General features: G+C 35.4%; 1 protein-coding gene across 3 annotated transcripts in view; it reads right to left on the bottom strand.

Moving 5' to 3' along the window:
* Nucleotides 1-7,346: 7,346 nt before the first annotated feature.
* YAF2 (YY1 associated factor 2) overlaps nt 7,347-14,625 on the bottom strand; it is a 76,898-nt gene continuing 69,619 nt past the window's right edge. For 2 of the 3 annotated variants that reach the window (XM_059185632.1, XM_059185634.1), the window contains 2 exons: nt 9,961-10,113; nt 7,757-9,136 (listed from right to left, as the gene is read on the bottom strand). In XM_059185632.1, the coding sequence (XP_059041615.1) occupies nt 8,899-9,136; nt 9,961-10,113 (391 nt within the window). In that variant the 3' untranslated portion in view covers nt 7,757-8,898. Of the gene's footprint in view, nt 9,137-9,960; nt 10,114-14,625 lie in introns of all 3 variants that reach the window. The other variant, XM_059185633.1, reaches the window with a different exon arrangement.

Here is a 14,625-nt window from a genome sequence, read left to right as displayed (position 1 = left end):
GACAGATATTTGAGTGCCTTGGTTAGTATACCAAGGAGTTTGAACTTACTCTAACAAACAGTGGTGACCATTGAAGGGTTTCTAAATTAAGAAGTAACATGATCCCATCTGACTTTTATTAGAGATCAGGTTCTGGCCCCACTGTGCAGGCTGAGACAAAGATTAAGATTGGAACCAGAAAGCAGTTACAGTGCCGCAAAGTGAGGGAAAGAAGGCTTTAAACACACACACACACACACACACACACACACACACACACACACTTCATGAAGAAAAATCATGCTGGCTAACCTGTTCAAATGCATTTGGAGCTTTTTTTTTTCTTTTTACTATTTCATTTATTTATTTAAGGGAGAGAATGCGAGAGAGCACAAGCAAGTGGAGTGGAGCTGCAGAGGGAGAGGGAGAAGCAGTCTCCGCACTGAGCAGAGATTGATGCCAGACTGGATCCCAGGCCCCTGAGATCATGATCTGAGTGGAAGACAGACACCCAGGCGACTGAGCCACCCAGGTGCCCCGCATTTGGAGCTTTGAAGTGTTTGGCCATGAAAAACAAAGTGGGGATATGCTTTTTAATTTAGCAGTGGTTATCCGTTCAAAATCCCTACACCAAAAACTGGTGGCTCTGTGACCATGGGAAAGTTACTAAATAAATTTAAGTCTCAGTTTTTTCTATAAGGATTACATTTCTTGACTTACCAGGCAAAAAAAAGACAACTAGCACGCTATCAAGATGTGTAAGTATAATGAAAACATACACTTATTCATTCAATAAACATTTATTGAATATATTCTACATGCCAGACAAGAGGCTAGAGTGTACTGCCCTCAAAGGGACGACAGGCAAGTAAAAATAATGACAATATTAAATTAATCCTTCTACTACACCTTACAATTTTTAGAGAAATAAGGATAAACTTAATGAGGTACAGAAATGGATTGCAAAAGCATTTATAAGACTGGAAAATAGATTTTGAGAGAGAAAAAGAAAGGATATGGTACCAAGAAACTGGAGTAAGAAGTACTCAAATAGATCAAAGATGTTTAAAGAGATGCCTATCACAATTGTTTTCTATTTCAACAAAGAAACTAAATGTAGGAAAAACAGAATAATTTAATGCCCCACAGGTCATTAAAGTACTGGAATGGCAATTTTCATTCTGCAACAATTTATGGGACAAGCGCATCCAGAAGAATAATCGCTCATTTACTTGACATCAAGGTTGTGGACCATATCACACCCCTTTAGGTTCCTTTTAATCCTGTAATTAAAAAGAAAATTTTGTTGCAAAGTATATAAGGCATTCCAAAATTAGAAATGACTTTTGTATTACCCACAGTGTTAACTGGTTATCTTGGAGTATAAGGAGCCATTCACATGCCCTAATGATAATTTCCAGGATTCATACATTTTTAAATTTTTTATAGTTTTTTTTTAAGTTTTATAAATTTAAGTAATCTCTGCACCCAGCATGGGGCTCAAACTCATGACTCCAAGATTAAGAGTCAGATGCTTTTCTGACAGAGCCAGTCAGGTGCCCCTAAACATTTTTATATCCGTGAAATTAATTTTAAGTTATTGAAACTGATTAAAATGCTTGACTTCATGATAGGTATTTCTGTCATTTACTGTGTGTATGTATATACTCCTAAGTCTACTTTTTCATTTCTAGACCACCCCCCTAATTCTCTAGTAACAGGCTGTCTATATACAAATTTTTAATCTATATTGATCTTCCCATCATTCTGTCAAAAATGTTAATCTAGGTGGACAAAAAAAATTTTAAGTAGCAATACTTGTTTAAATTATAGAGATAGAGACCTCCTCCACAATCTAGAAAACTCTCAGATTTAGGATAATCCAAATTTCAAGAATCTTATATTCAAAAGATTAATCTTGGTTATTCCTATAGTTCCTGGTACATTTTGAATATATAAGACATTCCATTAATATTTTTATTTTTTTAATAAATCTTCTCTAATAAATCACTCTATAACAAATTTAGGGTTGTGCTCAGCATTTCCTTCTCCATCCGTTTACCATTTAGGACTTCTTTCAAAAAAAAAAAAAAAAAGAAGAAGAAGAAGAAATCCTCTTCGGGGATCTTTTCAGAGTAAAGTTCAAAACTTTTAAAAAATAACTTCAGTTTATAAAGGTCTATGCATAATCTGATTCAATCCTTGTAACACATATATGAAGATGTTATTTAAAAAACAAGGAACCTGAAACTCAGAAGTTTGTTAACCCCATCACTAATAATGAAGATTCATAATTCGAATGGAAATCTTTGAGGATCCAACACACATTTTTCCCCCATTATACCATACTATCTCTAAACAAATAAATGCTAAATTGAGTGATGCAAATTCAAGTAAAAGCAAAAAGGAAGAAACCTAGGTTATGTGAAAACCTCTTAGACTGGTTTTGGGATTAAAACAAAATTTACAATCAGAGAAATACAAGTCAGATTAGTTGCAGAACACAAGGATCAAAAACTCAGACTTAAAGTGAAAACCAGTCTCTCTTCCGGTTGGCTTCTAATGAAATCTCTTCATTTCCCATAGTCCATTTCCTAGAAACCTTGTGGGACTGGAGGAAAGAAGTTGAAAAAGACTATCGTCAGTTTGAAAAAAAGTATTTCAGTTTAGGTGTTCATTCAGATCAGAAAATGTCGGGGGGGAGAGTAGAGTCAGGGGTAGGATGAAAGAGAAAAGCAATTCTCTTCATTCTCCTTTCTCTTTATACTCAGCTGTAGACCACATGATTCGAAAAAAGTGTCAGTGTAAGACCAATGAATGGGGACACCTTAGCTTCTATAGGATCCCTGAATTTAGCTGGAGGGAAGAGTATGGAGAGGGTGGAGTAGGGAGGAGAGTAAGGAATATCCTCTGAACCATCCCTGCACTTATGCCCCATTCAGTCTTCAGGAACACTCCATTTCCATTAATACAATGGATTTTATTTTTTTTTTAAAGATTTTATTTATTTATTTGACGGAGAGGTCACAAGAAGGCAGAGAGGCAGGTGGGGGGGGGGGGCAGGCTCCCCGCTGAACATAGAGCCCGGTGTGGGGCTCAATCTCAGGACCCTGAGATCAGGACCTTAGTCGAAGGCAGAGGCTTAACCCACTGACCCACCCAGGTGCCCCAATACAATGGATTTTAATCTTTTTTATTTTTATTTTTTTTAATTAAATACTCTCAGTAAAAGTAAATGCTAGATTTGTAGGGAAATTTAGTCATGAGGGAAATTAGAATTAAAACATACACGCACAAGTTCTTTAAAACCTGCCATCAGTCGAGGTCATGATTATAACAAGAGTAAGTAACAGACTTTTTTCCTAACCCGGGCCCTTAAAGGCTGAAGACTGAAAATAATTAAGAATTCTGATACTATCACAGTTCATAAATCCAGGCCTCAGTTCAAAAAATAGAATCAGAATTCTTATTGTTACCCATATTGTTCTTTTCTACAAAGAAATTACATCACTAGACAACCCTATGTTATGTTTGGTTTCTTTTTACTTTTCTATATTTTTAATAAAGTAAAAAAAAAAAATTTTTCCTTTTTCTTCCGAGTTCAACTGTTCCTTGTTTATCTTATCCTGTACGGAAAACACAGGCTTTTTTATCTTCTTTGATTAAAGAACTATCTCTTGGGCCAAGATCATTTTGCTCTTCTGAGAACTCGGCCTACTTTCTGTTTTTAAAAAATGCTTTCACTACCATTCTGTCCCTTGGGAATCTTCTCCCAAACTGGTTTTACACAGTAACCCAACCTCAATTTTGCTAACTGTAAAAGTAAACACAGGCTCATTTCATTGTTGCTATTATTATAAATTAAGAGGATAGTGAAAATAATATACATGAAAAACTCCAATGAGTCTTGCTACCCAGCTTAGTTCCTGTATTCTCCTGCTAAAAGAGTTAATGGAAATACGAAGATGAGATGGCAGCTTTCATTCAAACTCCCTACTTCCAATTAGGCCAAAAGATCTAAACCTAGACATGTAAGCTCAAGACTTGCCACTCAGGAATTCCAGTTAGGGAGGCAACCTTGTCCCAAAAAGTTCTCAGTGGGGCTTAGCCTCACACATTGAAATGAAGAAATTTTCTAACTTTTTTAAAAAGTTAGTATTACAAAGTACTCTAATACTTTACAATACTATAGTACTTTATAATACTAACAGCATTACTAAATAGTATTACTATTTAGCCTTAGGGAAGAGATTTGAGGAACTTTGTAAGAACACAATGAAAAACATTAATATCAGAATCTACAAAAAAATACAATCAAGAGTAAGAATATGGATTTGGCAGGAGATTAAGTCCTACATAATTATTAAAAGCTGAATTTTAATCCGAGACTTCTCTCAGAAATGGAGGGCAATCAATGAATTGAATTATTTGCATTATCTGTAAGCAAAAGGCAAATTGTCTCACATGAATTAACGCTTTCCCTGAAATAGGTCTGAATAAAATTTCTCATTTGCATGCTGGGTAATGCTTCTTCATTAGCTTCACGGAAAGCAAAAGCAGACCTCACTAGCTGGTTATTGGTTTTTAAAAATTATAATAGGAAAATGATCATCTTACATGGCCTAAAGGGTTAAACTTTGAAAATTCAAGCAGGAGTAATGAAATGAGAGCTAGTAAAACTGACACTGAACATTATTAGCTGCAACTATCAAGATGAGATCCTAAAATTTTCAGTGTGGACTTGCAGTGAATACTTAGGCCAAGCTGCATTTCCTAGAAAAAAATGGGGGCAGGGAGTGGCAAACACGTCCTCTGCTATTTCAGTTATCTTAGACGTTTTTTACCGTTGCAATGATGGCACTGTAATTACTTACTTACAGGTCTCTCCTCTTAACATGTGAGCTCCAACCCCTAGTTCAATGCCAAGTGCACAAAATATATTCAATAAATGTTCTCTGAATTGAGTACTGATATAAAGACAACCTAGATCAGGAAAACAGTGTAACAATAGTAAAATAGCTACTACATTCTACGACTCCTACTGATGAAAACACACAGAAAACAAACACACCCATAAAATGATTTAGAACATGAAACATGTCCCAGAGCACTGAAACTTCTCAGAGCTCTACTTGATCTTTCCATAGAAGTACCTAGTCTTAGTATGGAATTTCACAAGCTACAGAACTGGCCCATAAAGACAGGAAAAGCTACACTGGCTAAATACAAAGGCCACATTAAAAACTTAAATTATCTGGGAGAGAGGGGATCTGCTTTTAGGAAAGTAGTGTTCATATAATTCAAAGTAAAACTTCTCTATCACAGCTTCTTAAAATGAACTGGTTTTAAAGAAAATTGTTCTGAAGTTATTACGCAGATTGCTGCCCTAGTAAACACAGCTAAAATTTTAATGACTGAGTCATTAGGAGGATGTATCACAGTGCAGTTTCTAAACCTTCTCAGAGACAGACATACTACAATTTGTTCTCTGCCTCCCTAGTGATTCTCCTCTATGATCATCCAGATTGTGTTTCAATACCCCATTTCCTAATTTCTGCCATCTTTGCTTTTTCTCCACCCCCCTCCCTCATTTTCCCTCCATTGCCTTTGGTATTAATGGGGCTTATTTTCGATCACCCTCAATAGCCAGTGAGGGCATTCTTTTCCTTCTGCTTTCACAAAATGACCAGTCACATCCTGTATTTGGTAAACTTCAGTGTCTCTTGATTCTGATCACTGACTTTTCTGCACTTGAATTTTTCTACATTCATTATTCCAGAAAACTGAAGGTGCCTATGTTTGAAGGGCAGGGAGGGCAGTGCCGATAAGTCAAAATATTACTTTATGGTTATTGTTTTCCTTATACACCCCCTTTTCTATTTTCACTTAATGTTCATAGTACAGAAATTCCTATCAATGGTCCAGTTCCTATATCATGTCTTTAAAACTCCAGAAGAGGTAATGTGCAGATCAAGAAAATAAGTAAAATTAAGGGCCTCACTGGAAACTGAAATTTCTAGACCGTTTAGCATTAATGCATAAACATGCAGAAACTACATTCTTTAGGCAAGGAAAATAAAAGATTTTTGTCTAAAAGAAAGGTAATAAAAATGCTATCAACTTAGAAAAGCTGAGATTCTCTTCCTTTTTTAGTTTTCACTTTGTCTACTATCACTATAATTTTAGGAAAACATTTAACAAAAATAAAGCTTTTAAGTCAACTATTTCTACTGTGTAATACAAAAGGTTTTAAGAATACATATTCTGGTATGCCTCAAATTATATCTTTGCTCTTAATTGTATCAAAATAAGTTAATAAACTCTGAAAAACATTCAAATCCTCTTTTTGTATGAAATTTGGTTAAAAGAACCCACTGCTAAAACCACAGTGTAAATTGATGAAACAGAGCTACAAAGGTACCCTAAGCCCAGGCTCTGAATCTTTTTGCATATTTTAACATTAGGTATATTTACTCAATTTGGGTCTGTTTCCTGGTTTATAAGTATATTTGAGGTAGGGTGAAATAAAAGCACGTGAATTGTGATTAATGACAGGAAAACAAAATTTCAAACCAGCTGACTCAGTTCAGTTGTCCTGCCTCATATAGCATTCCATCAGGTTCTTTAATTACAGAAAGTTGGCTGGTCTGGGATCGGAGCAAACATCAGACATAGAAAATTCAGTGTAACTTACAGAACACAATTCCTTTTGGTCATCCAAGAGGGTGTAGAAACAATTTGTTTTTGTAATGGGATTTTACCGATAAAGATAGTAAAGGCTCATTCACTGATCAGCCAGTGTGTGCCATAGAGTTGTTAAGAATTTTATATGGACTGACATTAAATCCTCCCCACGACTCGATCAGTTAGATTAGATTACCGTTACCCCTATATAATAGATGGGACATGACCTCGAGTCGTTTACTCAAGCTCATTTAGGTTCTACAACCGGGATACAAAGCATCAGATACCAGTTAGCACTCTAAATTTCCACACTATACTATCTCTGCCACCCCCACCTTATGAAAAAATGACTATGCTCCATTCAGGTAAAATCCCATCTCTATCAAGATTCTTTCTCTCCCACAGTGCATTTAAAATACATCCAGAAAGAATTTGATCATCATAAGACCTAGTGCCTCCAAGCACAGTTTTGACTTAAAAATTGGAAGATTTTCCCTATTACAATTATTACTTGTAATTTTTACTATGTCTAAAATTTAAAACATTTGAAAAACATAAAAAGCAATAAAATATAGCAAAAATTTTTTGTGTTTTAAAAGAACATAACCAGTTCACTGGGGTTCCACTGAAAGCATCATATGATAAAAACAAACTTTAATTTTTCATTTAACAACACTAAAGAATGAGGTATATAAATGTTTTAATCACAGACTTTTACTGTATGCAAGTAACTGTATTTCACAACTAGCATCTTACAAAAAAGACAGTCCCATTGTGCCTGGAAAAAGTACTGCAATTAAACAGAAAATTACGTTACCACGAGAAACCACCAAATATCACAACTGTCAGGGTCTACAGTTTTGTTTTTTCTGTTCTTCAAATGCAATCATAGTGCTTTTAAGTGATATTTTGTATCTAAGCTATGTTTTTAATTTATATTTCAGAAGTCTCCTAGAGGTGGATATATATTAAACAAATGGCTAAAAGAAGCAGGAGACCCTAGAAAAATTTGAAAAGTACTGTGTGGCTTCTAGGTTGGATTTTTAAATACAACATGAAACACATTATTAGTTGTGAACAAAACTGCAAAATCTGTAGTCATAAAAATATTTTATTGGTAATTTTACATAATAGTAAGTGGGGCTGTAAATACTTTTATTTCAGGAATATTGATAAATGCATAAACTGGCATTTGTGTCTGAAAATAGGGCACTATGACTTTCATAAGAATCTTATATTTAATAAGAGGCCAATTAAACTGATTCAAAATTAGTTATTTCCCAATTCTGTGAAACAGTTCCATTTCTGTATTAATTAGATTCATACTTCTATGACCCTGCACAAGTTTGGGGCAAGACAACAGTGATAAACTATTATTAAGTTAAAGCTTTTCCAAAATTGCAGCCTTTAAAATATGTCAGGTTTCTTTTCTGTTTTTGCCAAATGCTTATAATTATTTGAACTTTAAAGTTTTATATTATACAGAAAATACCAGTGTTCAATGATAAGAGCACTAAACCTGAATTATAAAGCTAAATAATCAATGTTTTATTGTTTACTACTCTGCTAGTAAACATTACAATAATGAATGCTTTAAAGATAAACAAAAACAAAAACAAGATAAAACCAGAAACATAATTCAGGAACAATAATTTAGTAAAATGTGTCAAAAACATTGGCAACGGTTCATACAAATTCTTTATTTAATAACAATTTTTCCTATTTAACCACACCAAGTACCAGCAGGTGTATTTAAGAGGATAACCATTAAGAAAATCCTGTTGCAGCAATAGTTGATTAAGTTGATCTTTGACTTGTATACATATAACTATTCGTTCACAATTCTCAAATAATACATATTTAGGCAGCTTGCACTATGTTATAAAAATTTAAATTCGTTACATGCCAATAGTGGAGAATTCAAGAATTATGTGTTAGAATTCACTAAACTAAAAGTGAAAATAGACTTACCAATAACACTGCATAATGAATAATTCAACCACATTTTCATGGCACCTTGAACTGTGGAGACCAAAATGTCAGGTCTGAAAAGGTTTGTTTGGTAGGCATAGATTGCAATGAAGTCTAACAAATTCTAACAAATTTCTATTTTGTGTAAAACGCAAATTATGGATTGTGCATGAATGTTTGTCATGAAAATGTGGTACTTCTTGGCATAATCTGTGTATTTGCATGTTATGACAGAAGTGACGAAGAAATTGGAGAAAATAAACTTTAATGAGATTCTCCATTCAATGATGAGGCTTCTCCTCTGGGTGAAGATGACCTGGACATTCCCCTCTCTGTGTTATCAGAGCTAGAGCCACTCTGACTGTGTTGATCTGCAGAAGCAGCACTAGATGCAGGCGGGGACTTCGTTTTCTCCTTAAAGTCTGTAATAATGACTGTCAGATCTCCAACGGTTACTTCCAAATGCTGAGCACTACTCCGATCCACATTTTTCAATCTTGGCCTAAATACAAAAGATGATAAAATTTTAAACTAGCTTTTCTCTCTACCAACTTTCTGAACATATAATGGATAAATTAGGTAAAAATAACAAAATGAATACATCTATGTTTAAAGCTCTAGATTCATGTATGAACTAGCCACAAAAATATAATTAAATGTTTCAAATCATTAACATTAATTGAACCAATCATTGATGAATCTTCTTCAACATGACAAATGAATACTCTGGAAGCAATGGTCTCTTTTTTTTTTTTTTTTTTTTTTTTGCAATGGTCTCTTAATTGTGCTTTTAAAGCTTTATCATAGTTTTGCAAACAGCCTATCAATTTTACTAAATAAATGTTTTAGAAAAGCAATGACACAGTTGGATTGCAGAGTAAGTTAATAACTGTTAAGGCAGAATTATATATGCAAGGCTGTTACTCCAGAGATATGCACTGAGAAGGACATCATGATTATCTGTTCTGCCGATACCCATGAGGATTTTAACCGGTTAAAGCCCATGCAAATATTTGTTCAGTATTATGAATGTCACTCCTGGCTTTATGACCGAAAAAGTATCAGCTCCAACACAAATGTCTTTGAGTCTAGTAAGCAAAGAGAGAAGAGGGAAGGAAGAAAGGAAGGAAGTCAGGCAGGCAGGCAAGCGTTTAAGCTTATATTAGTGGCCTCTGTGTTTAATTTCTAACAGACCTCTCAAGCTCAGAAAGACACTTTCATATTTTATAATAAAGGAGATGAAATCCTTTATGTCCATGTTACATATGAATATATCAATGTTAACAGAGAATATTAAATGGTTCATTTATTATTTCACAAATTTACCTGGTTTTCTTATGACTGTTCTTTTTGCTAGTTGTTTCCTTTTCACTTTTTTCTTTTTCTACTTTATCTTTTTTCTCTTTCTTTGACTGTGTAGGGGGCACAAACTGCTGAGTAACCTGCTGGGCAACCAACTGGGAGACAGGTCGAGGTTTCCTGTGTGTATGTTAAAAAGAAAGGTTTTTGTTTATTATAATTTAAGAATATATATTCCTTATGAGAATAGCTCAAATTATAAGAATAGATAAATGATATGATTTTCAAGTATAAAAATTCCTCATGTGAGATAATTTAATGTGCAATTTAATAGGTTTTACATACACACACATGCACACACACACAAATTATTGTCTTTCCTATCCAACAAAAACAGAACTATAATAACAGTAAAAGTTATAAACTAAAATATATGGTCAACCATTAGAATATAACCAATACATGAATCAATGTGAAAATTATTAAAAAAGTATATCAAACTGAGCACTCACAGGGAAGCACACATATAAATAAGCATGAGTCCTAAAAATTAAACTTGAAAATTTATACTAAATAATGTTTAAATTTATCCCTTCTCCCTCACAGAAAAAAGAATCTAACCATCTTTGATAATGACGGTTTGTCTTTCCTCTAAAAATCTCTCATTTATTCATTTAATACTTGAGAGTCAAAATTCCTCACTCTTCATTGCTAAAATCCTTGAAGTTTTTTGTATCTCTAGTCACAATCTCATCATGCTTTTTCGACCCTGACAATCTGTCCATTCTTTTGAAACTTGCCTACTTACGCACTTATTCCTTTAAAAAATATTGGGAACCTCCTGCAGAAATTGCACCAAGATATCAGAAATGCTTCTTGGTTTCACCCTTTGGTGCCACAAGTTGTGGCACCCAAGTTGTGACTCTACTGACGCAGGGTCAAAGATCCCTCCAGCTTTATGGTAGAATCTGGGCAACTGAGGTCAAGATTCAAAGTAAACAATCTCTAAATTCTGAAACTGAGAGACAGAAAGAAGACTGAGGAGAAGGGGGAGGAATGAAAGACTAAGGGAGAGAAGATAAACATACATTTTAACAAATGGTCTACAAAACATAGTAATTCTATTGCGTGGAAAGTCCTGACCCTCTTTTGGTCAGCAGAATTATTAAAGAATCTTTTTGTTGTTTTGTTGTTGTTGTTTTTCCTCTAGAACAAGACAAAATAGAAACCAATGAGAAATGCTGCACTATCACTCAAAGCTATAAGGAGGAATCTTTTGAAGGAGTAAATAGGAAACACAGCATGTAAAACAGGTTTCAGTAGATGAATAATGCATTTCGTTTAGAGCCTACAGAGTCTGAAGCACAGACAGATACCCAAGAAAGATGTTCCACAGAACTTAAGAAGTAGAACTGACACAGATATCAGGGTTAATGATATAGATTAAAAGTTACACAAATGAAAGTGATACTGAAAACACAGTAATTAATGGCCGAGCTTGGTAAGGAAATACTTTTTAATGGATTAAAGCAATAGTCCTTAAATTTAAGGTATATCAGGCTCATCTGGAAGGCCTGTTTTTAGCTTGCTTAGTCCTACTCCCAGGGTCTCTAATTCAGAAAGCCCTGAGGTTGAGCCTAATAATTTGCATTTCTAACTGATTTCTGAGTTAGCTGATGCCTCTGATCTAGCCCCCACTTCACAAAGAAGCTGTAAGTGCAAATATTGGTATTGCTGCCATATAAATTTTGAGATGGAGAGCAGGGAATGGCAAGTAAATAATTTAAAAAAAAAAAAAAAAAAAAAAGCAAGGCTAACTGGATGGGAAGAAATTCAATAATGAGCTAAGGAATCTGGTTTACCCTTAAAAGTAAAGATAAGAGGGGCACCTGGGTGGCTCAGTGGGTTAAGCCTCTGCCTTCAGCTCAGGTCATGGTCCCAGGGTCCTAGGATCGAGCCCCGCATCGGGCTTTCTGCTCAGCGGGGAGCCTGCTTCCCTTCCTCTCTCTCTGCCTGCCTCTCTGCCTACTTGTGATCTCTCTGTGTCAAATAAATAAATAAAATCTTTAAAAAAAAAAAAAAGATAAGAGATCACAGAAGAAATTAAGAATTGAATTTTACAAAGATTACTGGCAGCAGCCTGAAGAGGAAAGGTACTACAGTGGCAGAGAAAGCGTTAGGAAAGCTACTTTATTTATTTATTTTTAAAGATTTTATTTATTTATTTGAGAGACAGAGATCACAAGTAGGCAGAGAGGCAGGCAGAGAGAGAGAGGAGGAAGCAGGGTCCCTGCTGCACAGAAAGCCCAATGTGGGGCTGGATCCCAGGACTCTGGGATCATGACCTGAGCCGAAGGCAGAGGCTTCGACCCACTGAGCCACCCAGGTGTCCCTTCACTTTTTTTTTTTTTTTAAGGTTTTATTTACTTATTTGACAGAGACAGGAGAGGGAACACAAGCTGGGGAGTGGGAGACAGAGAAGGAGGCTTCCTGCTCAGCAGGGTTCGATCCCAGGACTCTGGGATCATGACCTGAGCCGAATTAGAGGCTTAAAAACTGAGCCACCCAGGCGTCCCCACCTTTTTCACTTTTTTTTTTAAGATTTTATTTATTTATTCGACAGAGATCACAAGTCGGCAGAGAGGGAGGCAGAGAGAGAGGGAGGGAAGCAGACTCCCTGCTGAGTAGAGATCCCAATGTGGGGCTCAATCCCAGGACCCTGAGATCAACACCTGAGCCAAAGGCAGAGGCTTAACCCACTGAGCCACCCACACACACCCCTTTTTCACTTCTTAACCGACAAATATTCCTCTAGGAAAACAGAGCCTTGCCCTCATGAAGCCAACATTATGCAGGTGGAATCAAACAAAAAATGAATACAGAGTCTTAAATGTTGACAAATGCTACAGGAAAAAAAATAAGGAACATAGGGAGTAATGGAGACATTGCAATTTTTTTTTTTTAATTTTTATTTATTTGACAGACAGACGTCACAAGGAGGCAGAGAGGCAGGCAGGGAGTGGGGGGGGGGGGCGGCTCCCCGCCCAGGAGAGAGCCCGATGTGGGGCTAGATCCCAGGACCCTGGAATTGTGACCTGAGCTGAAGGCAGAGGTCTAATCCACTGAGCCACTCAAGCACCCTGAGAAGTTGCAATTTTAATTTTATTATCTGTTTCCTCTTCTAGGATGTAAAACTCCAGAAGAAAAGAGAAGGTATTAGCTTTATGCTCCACTGTATAACTAGCACTTAGCATAGTACTGAAAAAAATACTTAGTATTTGTTGCTGAATAATAAAATCGGGTTTAACAAGGAGGAAAGATGTGTTTTAAGGAGCAGTCTCTAAGGTTAGTTATTGGCTAGGATCAACCATTCACTACAGAGAAGTAAACAAGTAGTAAAAAGTAAGAGCAACAAGAATTAATAAATCTTTCAATTATGTTGGAAATGGAAAGAGAAAAGAAAGCTCAAAGGTGTGGCAGGGTTGAGAAGAGTTGTTTAAACTACTGCCTAGTGAACAGTGAGTCACCTAAAATTGAGAGTCACTCCAAGATATAAAATGCAACTGAGGTGTAGTCATCATTTGGTCTCCCAAGGTAATATGGATCTCTGAATGTCTTCCTTCCATAACAAATGAAGGTTTGACAACTTCCTTTATTATGTTTTGTACTGTGTCACTCCCTCCATCCTAAAATTTAATGCAAAATAAATTAACAAAAATGTTGATTAAATTGAAAATAAAATTATAAATATCAAAATAAATTTACATGCTTTTGAACCTAGAGTAAAAATCCTGATGTTTCTACCAACAATAAATCGACATTAGTTATTGAGTAGCCATTATTACTACTCAAGATATCATTGATTTAGTGCTGCCTTCAAGTAAAATTGCACATTTTTTCAAGGTTTTTCTGTATTCATTAATCCATTTCTTTATCCACCAATGACCTGTGTTCATTAATGACTTAATGCTGTAAGATCAGACTATCTCAATCACAGGTTCTCTGATCAAGATTTTCAGGAATATAACCCTTTGTGCTGTAGTTAGGTACAGAATACTTTTTATAACATGATCAATCACTTCCTTACCCCTCAAGGACTTGTCTCCAAGTGGGTACCCATCTATTATGTGACACTGTTCCTCAACTCCCACTTTTATGTGAGAAAGGGACATCCTAATTCCCCATCTTCAGGTCTCTTACAATTGTTATCAAGTCTTATTCATATTTAAGAAACTTTATCTCTCCAGAATCTTCCTAGAATCATTTCCCCTTTTAAATGGCCCATCAATATGAAAGTATTAGTAGAGCATGATTTGCTTCATAAAACCACGAGGTTGAGTAAAATATATAATTTATTTTTAAATGAGTTATGAATCTAAAATTCTTCTAAATGTTATTCTGTCAGTGGTAAGAACAAACTATTCAATAAATGCACACCATCCAAGTCAAAACCAACACAGAACGAACAATTAGTTAAACTGGTCAAGTGAGAGGCTGGTCTCTGAAGACAAGCTAGAAGACTACCAAATCAAACTGGGAATGAAGTAATAGTAATAAGGGTCTATACTCATCAGGAGAATGGCACTGAAGCACTGAATGTGAGGACATTTCAGAAGGAAAATATGATCAGATGTTTACCTCAATAAGAGGGATAAAGAACTCTCCTCCAAATAGGAATAAAACTGAAAGAAA

This window comes from Mustela lutreola, chromosome 8 (assembly GCF_030435805.1).
Source record: "Mustela lutreola isolate mMusLut2 chromosome 8, mMusLut2.pri, whole genome shotgun sequence".
Taxonomy (NCBI): domain Eukaryota; kingdom Metazoa; phylum Chordata; class Mammalia; order Carnivora; family Mustelidae; genus Mustela; species Mustela lutreola.
Note: the sequence above shows the minus strand (reverse complement) of the source record. Positions and strands in the feature narration are given on the sequence as shown.